This window comes from Callorhinchus milii, unplaced genomic scaffold, assembly GCF_018977255.1.
Source record: "Callorhinchus milii isolate IMCB2004 unplaced genomic scaffold, IMCB_Cmil_1.0 Scaffold9, whole genome shotgun sequence".
NCBI lineage: Eukaryota > Metazoa > Chordata > Chondrichthyes > Chimaeriformes > Callorhinchidae > Callorhinchus > Callorhinchus milii.
The window spans coordinates 22,606,538-22,625,578 of record NW_024704750.1 but is presented as its reverse complement, the minus strand read 5'-3'; the positions used below and the strand labels follow the sequence as shown (position 1 = coordinate 22,625,578).

Below are 19,041 nucleotides of genomic sequence, written 5' to 3'. Positions count from 1 at the left end.
ATGTCACCAAACAATTGCAGCATCTTCACAGCTTGAGTGGTGACCAGGGCATGTGAAACTGTAATGAACTGTAACTGCTTAAATATGTTGCCTACAGACCAATATGGTTAGAGCATCCTTCGATAATGCACTGCCTCGCTTGTAGCAGGCTCATATTTCCGGCGCTCACCTGTAATTGAGGCAGGACTTGCACACAACTGGAGTACTGTGCTCAGGACTGCGAAGGGTAGAGTAAGACTGCTATGTTCTGGTCTGTGGCGTGGAGGTTTACAGCAATGGTGGTGCTTTCACCTCCTTGGAAATGTTGGTGTGAGTGTGTACATTTGTTATGTGCATGATATCTTTTGGGAGAAAATTTGAATTGTTGAATTTTTTTTAGTACGTACAATGCAGATCCATGTGTATTTTTAGGACTGCTATAATCCAGAAGGGCATCCATTAAGTCCTGGGAACATTCTGTGTTTATCCACATTGAGAGTTTGTGATCCCAAGTGTAATTCAGTTTTGTTTGAAAGGCATCTTAGAAAGAGATTCCTACAGTCTTTTCCCACAGTTTCCTTCACTTTTTTGAAGCATTCACAAATCTTAACTTATAACAAATGGCCCAAAGCCCTTGCATTCCTGTAGAGTGAAAGTTTCCACAATGAATATGAACAACGCAGTTTATTGAAACAAACCTTTCAGCAAGGTGTGAACAAATGGATCAAGTAGAATTTTATTGTTCTTAAGTAGGAAGTAAAGAAAGAACTTGTATTTTTATTTCATGTAATCAAGCGAAAATGTATTGAAGCATTTCACAAATAATTATTGAAGTGTGGTGGCATTTTTTGCAAGCAACATAGTCCTACAAATGGACTCAATGTGAATGACCAACTAATCTGGAAGATTGTTGGCTGAGATGCTGGGAGAAACTCCCTTCTGTTTTTCAATAATGTTGCAGGATCTTTAATAATAATCCTTGCATTTGATACAGCAACTTATCAAGTCTTCGAAATGTCTCAAAGGGCTTCACAGAATATACTGTAAAGTGAATTGACTGTATATTTTGTGGGCGAATCACGGCAGCCAACTGCGCACATCAGTGTCCCACAAATAGTCATTGATTGAGTGACCAATTGTTTTTTTTAAGGAATTATTACCCTCACGAAAAGCAATTCGTCGATTGACCAACAACCGGGTTCCTACTTACTGCTCGGTAAATAGAGGTATGTGGAGTAAGGAAACTTGCCCAATGCTTCTCTCTGACTGGGAATCGAACCCAGGTCCACTCAGTTGCAAGGCAAGTAAGTGCTCTAGTCATTGAGCTACAGGATTGAACGGACATACAGGACTTTGTTTTAACATCTCACGTGAAGGATTGCATCTCCCATCAATGCAATGCTCCTGTGACATTGAAATGGGATCATGGAATATTTTCCAAGATAATAATTCTTTTTTTAAAAAAAATTGGTCATTCAATCCTTTACTGGACATTGCTGTGTGCAAATTGGCTGCCATGTTCCCCTACAAAACAGTCATTCCATTTTACAGTATACAACAACAACAACAAGATTCCATTTATTGAGCGCCTTTCACGTCGGGAGGACATCCCAAGGCGCTGTAAAGTTGGGTCAGGACCCGAGCAGAGGGGAAATGGTCAGGGTGAGGGGAGGGAAGGGAGGGAGCGAGGAGGGGGTAGAGAGTCGAGAGGGGAGCTGAAGGCTCGGTCAAAGAGAAAGGTCTTGAGACCGGCCTTGAAGGAGGAAAGGGTGGAAGCGGCGAAGACACTGAGGGATAGAGTTCCAGAGCCTCAGGGCTGAGAGGCTGAAGGCCCGACCACCGATAGTAGGGCGGTTGGGGCGGGGAATGTGGAGCAGACCGGAGCCAGAGGAACGGAGGGTATGGGCAGGTAGGTAGGGGGATAGTAGGTCGGAGAGGTAGGAGGGAGCGAGGCCGTGAATGGCCTTGTAAGTGAGGATGAGGATCTTGAATTCGATCCTCTGGGGGTATATTCTGTGAAGCGTTTTGAGATGTCCCAACAACGTGATGAGGCGCTATAAAAATGCAAGGATTATTATTATTATTATAAGCTTTGCTGAGTGCTATGGATGGAGAGGGATTGCTGGGAACTAATGGAAACCTTGGTGACAATATTTGGTGCCCAAAGAAGTTGTGTTGGAGCCTGCATCATCATCGCTATGGATTGATTCAAAAATTTGCATAGCAAATCTTAATGCAGCAGCCAAAATGTGTTTTGCTGAAAGTTGNTTTTTTTAAACACACACTCTCTAGTTCTTTCAACTTCTTCTTGACAAGAGTAGGATGGGGTCCTCCATGCCTTGAATTATAAACGGCCACCATGTGACTAAGTCTTCATTGCTTCAAGCTTCAGAAAATGCTTGAACTGATGTTTTTTCCAGCAAAGCAGAAGAGCTTGTTTTTCTCCTTATGTGACCTCTCTGGAGATGCGATGTTGAGTGAGACTAGCATTACTGATTCTATTCTGGCTCAGGAATTCTGCCTCGAGCTTTACTGCATTATTCATTACATTTGTGTTTGATCATAGTGGCTTCTTTTGGAGTAGATTTTTGGATACAAAGCTTAAAGAGGAAGGAAAGTCTAGGGCGTGTGCTTTCTGTAGAAAGGATTCACTAGATTTCTAGCACAAGATAAAACTCTTAAAAATATTTCTGATATTTAGTAAAATAACCTTGATTGCTGCAGGTGGTGGGGACCCAGTATTTCAGATCTCCTAGTCTGTGATCTTCTATTCTGTTAATATTCTGGATTACTCTTTGCTCAATTCTGTTTGCTGTGGTACAAGGTGAACTAATTGTCCTAGACACTGTATTGCGGAAAGCCACAAAGCAGATCCCCAGTGTTTTGATGACTGAGCTGCAATGCTTGAGGAACACCCAGATAAACTAGTCTCAGAGAGGATCTTACAGAGGTGTATAAGATGCTGAATGGGATGCACAGAGTAAACTCAAAACACTGTTTTCACATTAAACAACAACAAGAGACCACACCAACTAAAGGATATTTTGGTTTACACTCCGGGAATATAAAATGAATGTGTCTAAAACAAATTATTAACTTGTATTTCACTCATTTAAGAGGGTGTAAGTAAGATCTGCAAATCTGATCATCTCTCAAAAGTGGCTGTGATGGGAGCTGGCCTGCATTCTACATGTAAACTTAGCCGACATTGATCTATTGTATAAAGGTTCGTTTATAGTCGGTGTCACCGTGTTGAGTAGCACTGTGGTTATCTGTTAAAGGCTTTTCAAAATGCACTTGTTGTTTCCAGTTTACTCTGTCACTCTCCATGAGTGACAATATACTGTACTTTTAGTCGCGTTTAGTGCAGTGATTTGCCACTGTTGCTTATTTAAATCGTATCTTCTGACATACTAACTATGTAAATCCCTGCATGTGTAGAAATGAGAGAAGGAGATGCTGTTTTAAAATAATAATTGCTTTTTGGAATTCCACTTTCCTCCACATCCCTCCGACCCTCACATACACCCTTGCATTTGGTAGAGCGTCTTTCATGTCCCAAAGCACTCAGTCTTTGTAATAAAAATGAATGAACAACTTTGCCACTATCTTCATTTCTCAAACAAATTACTTTTTTCACAGATTGTCTCGAGATTTTAATGTACTGTGCTCTGCAGGCTCTTGTCAAATATAGGAAACACAAAGTACCAATGAGAAAATCTCTTGAGTTTTGGGAGCAAGGAACATCTTTCTTCTACTCGTTATTGCTGGAGTGGATTTTCTCTTCCATGGCAATAGGAAGCTTCAGGCTTAACTTAATATGAATAGCTATTCGCCATCGGAAGCATCAGAACAGATGCATTATTGCATTATGTAGGCTATTTAGGCACTTCTACTTGGACAAGGTCTAATAACTCATTGAGATGAAGTTCTTATGGCAAGGGCCCCATACAGTATAAGTAGATTAGCTGTAATCTTTTTATCCTTGATAATCTTGGGTGTTCACAATGTAGATTGTGAGTGATTTATGCAGCAGTCATTGAAATGTGGCTCTTTTCAATTCCGAAATATGGTTCCCTCCTTAGAACTACAAAATGGTATTTTTTTAATTTCCCTCCAAACACACATACCCATCCTATATTAAAAGTAATATGTATGTATCTTAAATAGTGCCTGACCAATCTAGTAATCTGTTTGGCAGTGTGCCACAGTTGTGGCTGGTTTGTTTGTGGAGATTTGATATTAAGACCTGTCAATTCGCATTAAATCAGGATTGTGTAGTGTGGCATGCGTTTCATAGTAGGAGCTGATTTTGTGTGTGCTCGCTCTCTAAACGTTTTGGGTGAAGTGAGGGTATATCCTTGCCAGACTGCACTGGCTGCCTATCCCAGTGAGGTTCGATTTCAAGATCCTCACCCTTGTATTCAAGTCCCTGTACTCCTCTGCACCCTCTGACCTCCTCTCTCCTCAAAACAGTGCCCGTTACCTCCGTTCCTCCGGATCTGGCCTCCTCCTCGTCCCCCGAGTCCTCCGCTCCACCCTCGGCGGCCGTGCCTTAAGCCACGACGCCCCGAGGATCTGGAACTGCCTTCCTCACTCCCTTTGTCTCGCTCCCTCCCTTCCCATTTTCAGGTCTCTGCTGAAGACTTTTCTTTTCGACCGTACCTTTGGTCACCTTCCTCCCCCTGGCTCGGTCCCGGGATCCGTGATTGTAAGGCGCTCTGAGACGCCATCCGGCGTGGAGGGCGCTATATAAATCCAAGTAGTAATAGTAGTAGTAGTAGTTGTTGTATACATTACATTTGTATAGCGCCAAGAGTGCAATAACCGATTGACGTAGAGACATGATTTATGCCTCATCGGAAAGATCTGGCATGGGGGTAAGTTTCATGGGCATATTTTTTTTCTGGCATCTCCTATCATTGATGATTTAAAAACTATATTAAAAATGCTTTATTTAAGCCCCCAAAAGTTATGCATAGCATTCTGCATCAACGTTGTGACAGTGGTCACATGAAACACAAAATACTGCAGATGCTGGAAAGCTGAAAACAAAAACAGAAGTGGCTGGGTCACACACCCAGAGGTCACATACCCTTCCAGAGAGATACATCTATACTAATAAAGACAAAATATCTGTCTGTGCGTCTGTAACCAATTGATATAGAGACACCAACAGAAGTCCTCCCGCTGAATCCTCCCAACAGGACTCTTCCCACTGAGTCCTCCCAAAACGATATGTGTGCAAATATGTGAACAAAGGATGCAAATGAGTTCAATAGCACATTTTCTTAATCTTAAGGGATAAAGATGCTTAAGAAGTGAAGATCAACCCTTTCAAGGACAAATAAAAATGCCAGATGAAAGCGAGATTTGCCGATTAAATTAAACTGCTTGCGAGCATAGCTGCAATGGGTAGAGCAAGTTTTAAATAAAAGAAACCTGTGTTCCCTCTCTCAATCCCTTCGACTCACTCCGTCAATCCCTTCGCCTTGCCCCCTCTTTTCTCATTTTCAGGTTACACCTGAAGACTTTCTTCTTCGACCGTGCCTATGGTCACCTATACTATAATCCAGTCCCCCTGACTCCGCATTGGTCTCCGCCATTGTTAAGCGCTCCAGGATGCCGTCAGCCATAGAGGGAGCTGTATAAATGCAAGTTCTTGGTCCCGACAGTAGAGTGCTGAGTGGAGGCATGATTATTACCTCTGCTTTTACTTCTTATACATGCTCTTGAAGCTTAAATATCTTTGACAACCCGAAATGTTCTGCCTGCCTGTTGTGATGTTATAATAATAATCCTTGTATTTGGTTTAGTGCCTTTCATGTCAGGATGATGTCCCAAAGTACTTCACAGAATTTACTGTGATGTGGGGTGTCTGTGTATTTGTAGGCCAATGCAGCAGCCCAGTTGTGCACAGCAATGTCTCGTAAACAGCCATGCAGTGAATGACTGATTTTATTTGGGGGGGTGGGGGCGGGTATTGTTGGCCCAGATGCTCGCTCACAAATGTGCACTTTTCACTAGGCCTCTCTGGGTATCACATAGGAGTGGGAATCCTTATGATCTTTTCCCATTTACACTATCCTTTGCCTTGGACACTGAAGCCAATGGAGCAGTCCCACTCCCAGCTGAACTCCAGTGTAGATTGGTGCTTTGTCACACTTTTTTTTAACTTTGTCTGGCATTCAGACAGTCTATGTGAAGAGGGGACCATACAAATGAAAGTTGTTCTCAGAATAGATATTGCTCTTGCATATCATCAGATAATAAATAGTGGTACCTGTGTCAATCTATACAAATCGGCTCCACCATTGAGCTAAAGTCTGGATAACTTGAACAGTTTTGTAAATTACTCCCTCTGGTTTGTGCTTGGGTCAGGATTTACAAGCGCAAAAAATAGTCGCTCGGCCCAACTAGTCCTTGCCATTGAGGCAAGTCTGAATCAGCATTTAGGAGTTCATACATGATGATCAAAAAGAAATGATAGAAAAGAAAATATTAAAATTTATTTGTGGAAATGTAATTAAAATACAAGCTGCTGCTGCTTCTAACACCGTTTTCTTATTTTACAGCAAATTTAACTGGGCACTCTGAGAAGGTTGGGATTGAAAATTTTGAACTACTGAAGGTCCTTGGAACAGGAGGTACGTGGGCAGTGTTAATTGTGTCAGCCTTCTGTTGCGATCTAGAATATTTTAAAGGACACAACAGATAATCAAGGGTGAAGTAACCATTGATCTTAAGAAACTGTATTGGCGGGGGTGTTAAGAAGGTGTTAGAATCACAAATTTACAGCGGAAAAGAAGGTCATCTTTTCACCCCCATTTACCTGCTTTTTCCCCAATAACCCTGTATCTTATTCCTTTTTTAGATTCTTGGAATCTCATAAGTCTAAGCTGACACTCCAATATAGTGCTGGGGAGGAGAGGGAGTGGGATTTTGTTGCATTGTCGGAGGTGCCTTGGTTCGGATGAGACATTAAACCGAGTTCCCATCTGCCTGTTTAGATGGATGTTCACGTGGCACTATTGTAAAAGAGAAGGGAGTTTATGTCTCTTGCTAGCCTGGCCAACAATTCCCCAGCAAAAATTGATCACTCACTGCATAGTTGTTCGTGGGACACTGCTGTGTGCAACTAGCTGTCGCGTTTCACCCACAAAATACACAGTCCCTTCATGTTTCGCCCACAAAATATACAGTCAATTCACTTTGCAGTATTATTCTGTAAAGCATTTTGAGACCTCTTGAAAATATGATAAGGCAATATATTGAATCCAAGGATTATTATTATTTGCAACACCAAGTTGCATTTATATAACGCCCTCACATTGGAGCATTTAAACTTCACAGTATATCCTGTGAAGCGCTTTGAGACGTTTCAATGATAAAGCCCGAGATCAAATGCAAGAATTATTATTCGTAGTAGTAGTTCCCTTTTGAAAGCTAATATGGATTTTGTCTCAACCACTGCTCTGTACAGAGCATTTAAGAATGGGCCTCAATGATATTCAGTCCTTTGCACTCCATCTAAAGTTTTTTGTGATAGAATGTGTTGTGTAAAATGAGCTCTTCACTTTTTGCTGCCGCTCAGTGCTAGTGGGAAAATATGTTTGAAGATACCTCCTTAAATGGGTGGTTGTGTTTTAGCCAAACACTGGTGAGATGTGTTATAATGGGGGGTATAACCTGATAGGTTAACCCCCCCCCCCCATTATAACACATTATAACCTGATAACCTGACAGGTCAGAGTTGTTTTGCAATTATTTTTTTAAAAGCCTGGATAAGTCATTTATGCTTTCAGCATTTGTGTTGTGCGTTACCAGGTTAAAATATTTCAGTGCTTTGTAGCTATTTACTCTCATGTGGTGACTGTTTCTGTAAGTAAGCTCACAGTCATTTGCACTATGGAGAGCATCGTTTGCCAGAATAGTGGGATAAACCTTATTTGAACAGCATGACAGGATTTTTAATTCCAACCTAAAAACAGACAGATCTCCCAACAATTCACTGGAGTTTCAACTGGTACTATGAGCTTAAACCTGGCAAGGAGCTTGAACTCTACGACCATGTGTGGGCGTGCTACCAAGTGAGCCAAGCTGACACTTTCTGAACTTTCTAGTGAAGGAAAAACGGAGCGATGGGGTGGAGGAGCTCCCGGTACTGTCTATATGTAGGAAGTACTGTGTGTTTTCCCCCTCCCTTCTCACTCATTGTTCTAGGGTTATTCTCGTACCAAATTTGACTGCAAGATGTGTGTTCCTGGAAGCACAAGTTAATAATATCTGTTGTGTTTTGGGAATTAGGGAGGGAATGTCTTTTCTGCCAGTAAAGTTAATTAAATCCCAAGAATTGTCATGCAGTGTGATAGACTGTCATTATGTTAATTGAAGCAGTGACTCTGTCCATTGTATTGACCTCAGTGGCTCTCTGCATTTCTAGCTTATGGAAAAGTATTTCTTGTGAGGAAAATCAGTGGCCATGACACTGGGAAGCTTTACGCCATGAAAGTGCTGAAGAAGGCATCAATAGTTCAGAAAGCGAAGACCGCAGAACACACCAGAACAGAACGTCAAGTATTGGAACATATTCGACAGTCACCATTCCTCGTCACGTTACATTATGCCTTCCAGACGGACACAAAACTCCATCTTATTTTAGGTAACACAAACCATAATTATTTTAGAAATTGTAAACGTGTAAAGCTCGAGACAGTGAATAGCAACATTGACCATAATTTCTATAATGCTTGTTTATTGGCCCAATCCGGTGATCAAAATTCTCTCTACTATTACCGCTCTATACCCTGTATAATGTGGAGCTCCTTCAGCTACTTGGTCACAGGCAAGCTTGTCATTATCTTTTCTCCGGCCTGAAATAATAACAAAGATGGGCTCCATAATGTGAAATGTAGATTAAGATTTCCTCATTGTGTTTCAAGCTGTAGAGGTGTTTACATAGCTGTAATCTGCGGAGGGATTAAGTATGGTCTCCGTGAAGCTGAAATGGCTCCAAGGTGACACATTTGGCAGAGGAATATTAGAATCAACTCAACTCCCTCTATGGCTATCTTGGTAGTTTGGTTCCCGAGTTAAACAGATCCAACAGTACTCCAGGGTACTGCTGATGAGACTACCTCATCAATACTGTAGTGCGCATTCCATTCCTGACTTAGAGAATTTCCAAGTACAGGTGAAAGATTGGAACTTGTTTGGCTTGGATACTCTTAAGCAGGGGAATGGGTTTCCACGTGTGTCGGACACTGAACTGACCAAAAAGAGACTGCCCCGGGCAAGAGGACACCAAGTCAATACTGTGAAAGCAGGTTTAGCTCAGACACCAGGAGCATTTCATTACAGAGTATAATTAACAGCTGAACGAGATTACCAGGAAGGGAAGTTGACGCAAAATACTTAGATTCATTTAAGAAACCATTTGATACTTTAATTGGAAGGTGATAGCATAGTTACTCTCAAACAGTGCGATCAAATGGGTGGAAAGGGCCATTTTAATCCAAACCTCTCTTGTGGCTTCCAAGTGCAGTATGTGATTTCAAATCGGAGTTCTGGTGTATTTGTGGCCAGGCCAGGATGGGAAGGTTTTGCTTTGAGCAATTGGTTCAGGTTTCGAGTAGAGCAGGAATGGGCTAGATCTCTTGTACCAGTTTTGGCATCAAGTCGTGTAACTTGAGTAAAAGTTATATCAACATGAAATAATTCAAACACAAATTGGATTTCAGCCTAGAAATTTTAAGAGCCCATGGATTATTTTTACTGTCTTGACGATTCAAAGCCTTAGTGTTTGGGGGAGAGGTAGTCATTTCCAGTTGGCTTACTGCAGACCGAAATAGAAATGTTAAACGTTGGCACTGTTGCAACGCGCTGTCTTTTGTAATGCTTTGTGAAAACCGTGTGAAAATGTTGTAGAAAAGGTGTTTATATCATTTCCAAATTCGTGAGTGAGCCAGTTACCACAGAATCTTTCAAAGGTTGTCTTTCTGTTGGAGCAGAGAAGGTTTGAGGGTTGATAATGGTGGAGATATTCAAGATAATGAAAGGGTTTGAGAGGTTAAAGGCTGAGGAATTATTTTTGTCAGTAGGTGGTTCAAGGACAAGAGGGCACCAATTAAAGATCATCAAAGAGCAAATTGGGAAGAATTTTTTTCTGAGGCTTATTAAAATATGGGATGACTTGCCAAGGGTGGCTGTCGGCCCAATCTATTGGGGGCATATAAAAGGGATTTAATAGACACACAAATCAGGAAGATGAGCAGAGCATATGGGCAAAGAAGGAAATAGTATCATTGGAGGAGCTAACACTGATACTAATATAATGGATCAAATAGGTTACTACTGTTCTGTAAATATCTATGGTTCCACATTCTGAAAAAAGTTACTCTTAACTATGTTTTTAAAAAGACGCCCCATTTTGAAGAGAGCAAAATGGTTCGCACTTTTCTCTAAATTTTAATATCCGGAACTTAGAATCGTAGAACGTTACAACGCAGAAGCTGATCTTTCAACTCGAGCTATAGGAGACGCCACATCCCATCTTCCTGCTTGGTCCCTGGACTCTTTAATAATTTTCTTTAATTTAAAAAAAATCACCTCTTGAAGGCAAAATGAAATTGTAAGTGGTGGGGTGGTAGCGAGAAGCATGTTTCAGAGGCAATTGTTGGTGCCAAGTAGCAGTGTCTGCGTACTGTGTATTCATGTAAGATTAAATTATATTTTGGTTCACTGAATTATTTTTGCTTTTAAGTGGAAGAAAAAGTACTTTTCTGGTTTATCGTAGAAGCATAGAATTATACAGCACAGAAGGAGGCCATTCAGTCCATTGTGTCTGTGCCAGGTCTTTTAAAAGAGCTATCCAAATAAATCCGACTCCCCTGCTCTCTCCCCATAGCCCTGCAAACTTGTGTCCCAAATAATTATCTACTTCTCTCTTAAAAGTTGTTATCGAATCGGCTTCCAACCCCTTTCAGGCAATGTATTCCAGATCCGAACAACTCGCTCTGTCAAAACATTTCTCCCCATCTGCCCTCTGTTTCTTTTAACAACTCATTCCCTCATTCCTTATACCATCCTGGTAAATCTCCTTTGCCTTGACATCCTTCCTAAAGTGAGGTGCCCACAACTGAACACATAATAATTCCTCAAGAAAAAAACCCAATAATAAATTAGTAATTTCAATCCACGACTGTTTGTGGGACATTGCTGTGTGTAATTGCTGCCACATTTCGCCCACAAATATACAGTTAATTCACCTTAAAGTATATTCTGTGAAGCGCTTTGAGACATTTAGAAGATGTGGAAAGCGCTATCTCAAATGCAAGGATTATTATCATTAACTATTTTAAATCGGGTTTCCTCAGGTTACCGACCCACCCGCCAGTGGAAACAGTTTCTCCTTGTTCACCCTATCAAATCCCCTCATAATTTTAAAAACTTCTATGAAGTCTCCTCTTAACCTTCTCTGCTCCAAGGAGAATAATCCTAGTTTCTCTCGTCTCTCCTGATAACTGAAGTCCCTCATTCCTTATACCATCCTGGTAAATCTCCTTTGCACCCTCTCCAATGCCTTGACATAATTCCTAAAGTGTGGTGCCCAGAACTGAACAGTCTCTCGCTGAGGCCTAACCAGTGTTTTATAAAGGTTCATCATAACTTCCTGACTTCTGTATTTTATGTCCCTGTTTATAAAGCCTAGTATCCCTTTTTTTTTAACAGCTTTATCTACCTGTCCTGCCACCTTAACGATTTACTTCTATGAACCCTCTTTAGGATTCTACCATCAGCTTATGTCGCCGCTCCTCATTCTTCCTCCCAAAATTCATCACTTTGCATTTCTCCACATTAAGCTTCATCTGCCAACTTCATGAGGTTGCACTCCTGTCCCTGACTGCGCTTTGTGCATTCACAGAAAGCTTTTAGTCCTGAGACTTTCTGAAACTGCAACTAACCTAATGCTGAGTTGTATTTTTTATTTCTTTGGGTTGTGTCATTGTGAAATAGACTCTTAATCAACGGTCGTTAGAGCAGAGTCCATACATTCTTTCAAAAGAGAATTAGAATAGATAGATGCCTGGAAAAATCTGGAATATTAAAGGGTAGTGTTGGTGATGGGGGAGCAGGGGGAGAATGAGCGAGAGAGTGGGATTAGATTACTTGTGGAGAAATTGCCAGTGCAACCTTGATGTTTCTGTGCAATATTCTATGACGCATATTGTTCCACCTCCTTGTTAATCGAAACCCATTGCATGAACTCCTTCCTATTCCAACTCAGAGATCTTATTGCCGTGGAACTCCTCACCTCCCTCCTTTCCTCCTACAATCTACAGCGTTTTAAATTGCAATCCTGACATCTTCCGCCCACTGTCTATTGTCGTTATGGTTTATACTATCATCAGCGGCCGGGCTTTCAGCCTCTCTGCCCCCACCCTTTGGAACTCTATCCCACAATCCCTTCACCTTGCTCCCTCCCTTGCCTCTTTCAGGACACGGCTCAAAACCTTCCTTTTCGTATCCTGAGTTACTCCAATCCTTGACAAACTCCACTGGCTGCCTGTCACAAGAGTGGATTGAATTCAAGATCCTTACTCTAGTATTTAAATCCCTCCCTGCCTTGGCACCCCCCTATCTCTCTAACCTCCTGTCTCCCCACAGCAGTACCCGTTGCCTCTGCTCTACTGGGTTCGGCCTCCTCTGTGTCCCCCGAATCCTCCGCTCCACCATCAGCGGCTGTGCCTTCAGCCACTACACTCCAAAACTTTGGAACTCCCTCCCTCAACCCCTTCGCCTCGGCCCCTCCTTCCCCGTCTCAGGTCGCACCTGAAGACCTTACTTTTCAGCCACTATGCCCCGCGGCTCTGGAACTCCCTTTCTCACTCCCTTTGCCTTGCCCCCCTCTTCCTATTTTCAGGACTCGGCTGAAGACTTTTCTTTTCGACCGCGCCTTTGGTCACCTTCCTCCCACTCCCCCCTGGCTCGGCCCCGGGATCCGTTACTGTGAAGAGCTCTGAGACGCCATCAGGCGTGGAGGGCGCTATATAAATCCAAGTTGTTGTTGTTGTCGTTGCCTGTAGTTTGGAGCATGGTTTAGTGCTGTCTGAATGCATTTATCAAACCAGTTGCTTACTGGCTTGTAAGTTAGTAAATCTACTGAGGTCTAGTGGTTTAACGTCAGTTTCAATCACTGTTATGGAAACATTGCAGTAAAGGAGTGATGGTTCAATGTAGATGTGTCTAGGAATAAATAAATGCATTCCACTGCTTCTTATTGACTAATCAGAGATTAGTGCTCAGATTTCCACTATAAATGGCTAGTAATCTCATAACACTGCTGTTCTTTGCTTAATGACAATTAAATTAATTTGATAAGTAGACTTTACTGGAGAAAGCGGAATGATCTGATACTCACCCAAGCTACTGTTTAGTATCTCGTTCAGTAGAATGGATGTACCCAGCTGCCCTGAACCTTTATTTAGAAATCCTTAAAATAGGAATTGACGTAAAATAATGTGTTGTATTAATGCTGCTGACTGTGTCGCCTTCAGGTCTGTTGGAGAATTGGCGATCTCATGAGATTGGAAGGTTTTCACTGCTGGGTAACTAAGGTTTTACTGGCAGGGGAAGACCCTTTTAAAATATGTGCTTGATGATTTCAAGCATATGGTTCAAATATTGTCACACTACATTCCCCCCAAACAGGCTTGATCTTATAGTTTTTCAGGTTGAATTCAATCCTGCTGCTGTTCCTGGGAATATTTAATTGGGGTTACGTTTTGCTGTCCAAACTCTTGACGAATACATGAACTAAATGAGCCATGTAAAGCGCAGTATGCTGGTGGCACAATTATATCAGTCATGAGTCTCAGATAATTTTGGGGACAGTGGGAGTCGCTGGCAGCACTTGAAGGGAAAGTTTTGCTTCCAGATTTCCAATTTGGCTCCGGATCAGCTTTCTGCTTGGGAGGCCAGAACGGCTCATTGGCCTCTGGTTGTAAAGCTGTCTAACTCATTCACCTCTGTTTTGAGTGTTCAACACTTTCAAATGCCACATCTTGGCTCTGTTACTCCATCAAACGATTTGATAAAAATTTGCCCCAGAACAGCATACATTGTCGCTGTGCTTTTGGCAGATGCGGTTTGATGTGCCAAAAGTTTGACAGAAGTGTGAAATGTTCAATACCGGGAATAGAATTTTTTTTTAAAAAAAGAGAACTGGATAAACCTCTAAGTGGTAAAAATATAAGGAAAGAGCTAGAAAGTGAGATCAATCACCATAGTAATGCAACAACTTGTAATTATATAGCACCCTTCACGTAGGATAGACATAATGGACTGAAGTTTTGAGACCTCTCAATGACGTGATATGGCACTATATCAAATGCAAAGATTATTATAAAATAGCTGCCTCCTGTGCTGGAAATGTCTGTTACACGGCAAATAAATGCAATTTGGTACAGTTAATGGGAATTCCAAGAGACGTACAGCCACTTAACGTTTCACAAGGGTATGCTTCTTTTAAAGATTGTATACAAAACCTATTGCCAGTTTAATTTCTGAATGTGAAAAATCGTAGCTCTGCACTATTGTCATACAGTAATATTTGCAAGTGAGCGCACACATGGATTTCAATTGCAATAGGAATTTGAGTTGCATTTCTTTTCCAGTTGCTCTGGTTTCTTCCTCATGTGTCTGTCATTTTATATTGTGTGACAGATTATGTGAATGGAGGAGAGTTGTTCACCCATTTGTCACAGAGGGAGCGCTTTACAGAGAACGCAGTGCGAATATACAGTGGAGAAATAGTACTGGCACTGGAACATCTACACAAGGTAGGGTCCGTCTCTACCACCCACTCTTTGGTGAGATGATCTCTGCACATCTGGAATTAACACGGGCTCTATGATGGGGGGAAATCATTAGAATGTCCAATTTGCTCTCAGACGGTTCCATGTGCTTTCAAATATGTGAGTCTGTTTGAAAGTTCAGTGAGTTTTAGGCAGTAATCTCAAGTTATTCAGGTGACATCATGAAGCACAAGATGAACCTTAGGCAATGGAGTCCTGTAGCTCAGTGGTTAGAACAGGCGTCTTGCAACTGTCAGACCTGGGTTCGTTTCCCGGCAGAGCGAAATGTTGGTCAAGTTTCCTTACTCCATGTCCCTCTGTTTACCGAGCAGTAAGTAGGAACCCGATTGTTAGTTGATTGGCGGAACGCTTTTGTAGCGGTAAAAATTCCTTCAAAAAAAATTGGTCACTCAATCCACGACTGTTAGTGGGACACTGCTGTGCTCAATTGGTTGCTGCGTTTAGCCCATAATATATACAGTCAATTCACTTTACAGTATATTCTCTGAAGCGCTTTAAGACATCTCAAAGACATGATAAGTCGCTATATCAAATGCAAGGATTTTTTTTTATTATCTGAATTCTGAGCTGAAATTGAAATTATTCCAGAACTTCTGTTTTTGTTGGGTGTTTTCAGTTCTTTTATGGGCTGGTGACGATAGACCAGACAAATAGCCACTCCTGTGGACACCTCGCTGAAAGATTGATGATTGTGAATTTATTGATTGTCAATCCACAGTTAGTAGCCAGGAAATCCTATCTATATCTTATGTTAATTTTTCCCTAGAGTGGTGGAACCCAAATGAATGCTTCCCACATTATTGGTTGAAACATCCTTTATTTGATAAACGCTGATAGCATTCAAGCATCTCAAAGAGCTTCACAGATAATTGGAGCCAAAGCTGGTGACTATTATATCCTACCCACCCTCTGAGCAAAGACATGTTTTCTGAACTCCCCTTTAATTATTTTTGTGGTGATCATAAATCTGTGCCCTTTTATTAATGTACTTAGAATTGTATCCCTAGATCTGTGCTTGGTTGGAGCGACAGAAGGGTTACTGTGTTTGGACATCCCAGACTAAGACATAAATAAACAGCCTTGAATTCTTGTTCTTGCCTCTGGTCGCTGTCTGGTTATTTCTTGTGGAAAAGCCAACATATGACTAAGGATGGGATCATAGAAACAGGAGAAGGCCATTCAGCCCCTCGAGCCTGTTCCACCATTCTATAAGATCATGTGTCTCAAGTCCAATTACCCTCCATTGCCCCATATCCCTTAATACTCTGACCTAACAAATATCTATCCACCTTAGACTTGAAGATGTGAATGGATTCAGCATCCACAGCCTTTTTACGGGTGAAAAACTACCTCTTAATTTCACTCCTGAAAGGCCTCGCTCCAATTTTAAGATAATGCCCCCTTGTTCTGGATTCCCCACCAGAGGAAATAGTTCTGGATTCCCGCACAGAGGAATCAGTATCTGGTTCGGTTCTGAATCCTTTCCCACCCCGTTACAACACTTGCTGCTCGGGCTCACACGTAAAGAATAGCCGGCCACTTGGACAGGAAATTGAAGTTATGTCAGCTCCTGTCACCATAAATGTAAGATTCGTATCAAATATAATAATTAAGAAATTGTATACAAAGGGTTGTATTGCCTGAGCAAAAAGATGGGGAAAACCAAATCCATAATGGCTTTTAAAATGGAATTAGACAAATATCTGAAAATGAATATGTTTATGGCGAAAGGACAAGAGAGTGGGGCTAAACAAATAGCTTGTTCACGGAGCACACAGACAGACACAAGGGGCTGAATGGCCCCCTCCTGTTCTGTGAAATACTTTCTTGATTCAATCACCCACTTTGTCACCTCCTTTGAGAAATGGCCAAAGAAAAGAAGGGAGGAAAAGGCATTATTAAAACAAAAAGCCACAGGAATGCCCGTTATCCAGAGCGAAAGTTAAAATGTCCGCTGAATCTACGATCACTCTAGAATCTAAAGGGCAACTTGATCGCGAGTTAACTTCATCAGATTCCTAAAGTTCAGTGTTGGAGATAAGAGGTATTACTATATGGTGTAACTTGATACTATGGCCTTTCCACAGCTTGGAATTATATACAGAGATATAAAACTTGAGAATATTCTGCTGGACAGTAATGGCCATGTGGTGCTAACAGACTTTGGACTCAGCAAAGAATTTCTAGTGGATGAAGTAAGTATCTTTTTCAAACAAATATTATAAGCTGCTTGATGCATGTGTGTGTTTTAATGTAATTAATGCAGTCCTAATGCATTAATTTTGCACTCCTCATTTTCCTAAGTTCCTGATTTCCTCACTGGCATTTAATTTCAGTGCTCCAGGTCTTGTTTTCCCTAATAGCAGAGTTTTGACTGCAGTCTGGACAACATATGTATATTGCTTGCAACCTTCTGTGGATTGATTTAATCCACCGCCCAGCTCATTCGTTGCATTATTTTCTAGGCACATATTGGAACAGATTGGCCAGATATGTCATCCTGGAATATATAACCACTTTACATTATGGAATCCCTCCTTAATAGACTTGTGTTTTTACATGCTTTCATATTTTAATGTATGTAAAAGCAGTAGTAGGCCACGAGGGCGTGTGTACAGGGGTGGGGAGGGGGGCTGAGGTGCCTTGGCTAAAATATGAGAGAAGCTATGAACATATTTAAATAGATTCTCTTGCATGCAAATAACATGTGAGCACACAAAACTATCAGAAAGCTCCATCTTTCCAATTGGATATTCGATTTGAATATCAAATATTGTTTCAGTATATTAAGAGCAACAAAGGCTAGAAGGTATCTTGTTAGTATCAACCATATCTTGGTAAATTTAACATTGTGTTAATTTACTCAGAGTAATGATTACAAGTTAACAATATCAGTAATTTGTATATTTATCTGAGTTGAACAATTATTACTCCAGCTGGCCTGGGGGGTATCAGGGGAGGTTTATTGTCTGCGAGCTGTATGCCTCTTATTGGATGTGATGTGAAAATACTACGTAACCAACTAGACGGCACTGAGAAAATCAACATGGGAGTTTTTTTTTAAATTACAACCTACAGTAAACACCCTTAGTGGTGTAACCTATTGTATGGTTTGTATGAAGCACTATGCTGGCATTACATTAGGAGATCAGGCGAGACCCCAACTCCACAAGATTTGGGTTTAGTTAGCTGATCTAACCGGAGGGTGGGTGGTGGGTCAGTATGCCGGGCCACAGAATGTGGGAAAATTTAGGGGCCCAGCAAACCCCCCACTAACTATCATGCGAATGACTAATTGATCTGAAGGATTGTTGACCTTTTAACATCCAGCAGAATACAGAACTGACCTCCAATTTAACTGAAGGAGGGCACCTCTGACAATGCCATATAATTAAGAATCTTACTTAAAAATTCTTAATTATATGGCATTGTCAGAGGTGCCCAATAAGGGCCAGCTTGGGATTTGGCTAAAGATTGCATTGCTCGTTCTGTTCAGTGTGGAGAAATGTGTACTGGAGCGGAGTCCTGTAGCTTAGTGGTTAACATGCTCGTCTCGCGAGTAAGAGGCCCTGGATTAGAATCCTGGGCAAGGCAAAATGTTGGGTAAGTTTCCTTACTCCATACGCCTCTGTTTACCTAGCAGTAAGTAGGGACCCAGTTGTTAGTCGATTGGCGGATCGGTTTTCCGGGGGTAATACATTTATATAGATATATAACAATTTGGTCACTCAATCCACGCACAATTGTTCATTCAATCTATGACTATTTGTGGAACAATTGGCTGCTGCGTTTTGCCCACAAAATATACAGTCAATTCACTTTACAGTATATTCTGTGAAATGCTTTGAGACCTCTCGAAGACATGATAAGCCGCTATATGAAATGCAAGGATTATTGTTATTGCTGATTTGTGTCTGGAAAGAAGGCATGTTCTGCCTGACTGGTGGGAAAGATAGAGGTACGAGTTTTCAAAACATCCCACTCAATGAACTTCGCAAGGCAACTTGCCCAGTCGTCACCATTTCTGTACTTGGAAGTTAGTTAATTAAGAGTGCTGGATCTCACTACTTATGACTGGAAGTACTTTTAACATAAAATTTCTCTGATGGTGTTCTCCAGGCAGTCAATTATATCCTTCCAAATATTCCAACTACTGTCAGAATCTTGGAGCTCAAAGGGTCTGAAA

At 41.4% G+C, this 19,041-nt stretch overlaps 1 protein-coding gene across 1 annotated transcript in view; it reads left to right on the top strand.

The window, feature by feature from the left end:
• The window catches only part of rps6ka5 (ribosomal protein S6 kinase, polypeptide 5), a 52,006-nt gene that overhangs the window by 14,940 nt on the left and 18,025 nt on the right, over positions 1-19,041 (top strand). The window contains exons 2-5 of the mRNA XM_042338173.1: positions 6,555-6,626; positions 8,423-8,641; positions 14,704-14,819; positions 16,943-17,050. Of these exons, the coding sequence (XP_042194107.1) occupies positions 6,555-6,626; positions 8,423-8,641; positions 14,704-14,819; positions 16,943-17,050 (515 nt within the window). The remainder of the gene's footprint in view (positions 1-6,554; positions 6,627-8,422; positions 8,642-14,703; positions 14,820-16,942; positions 17,051-19,041) is intronic.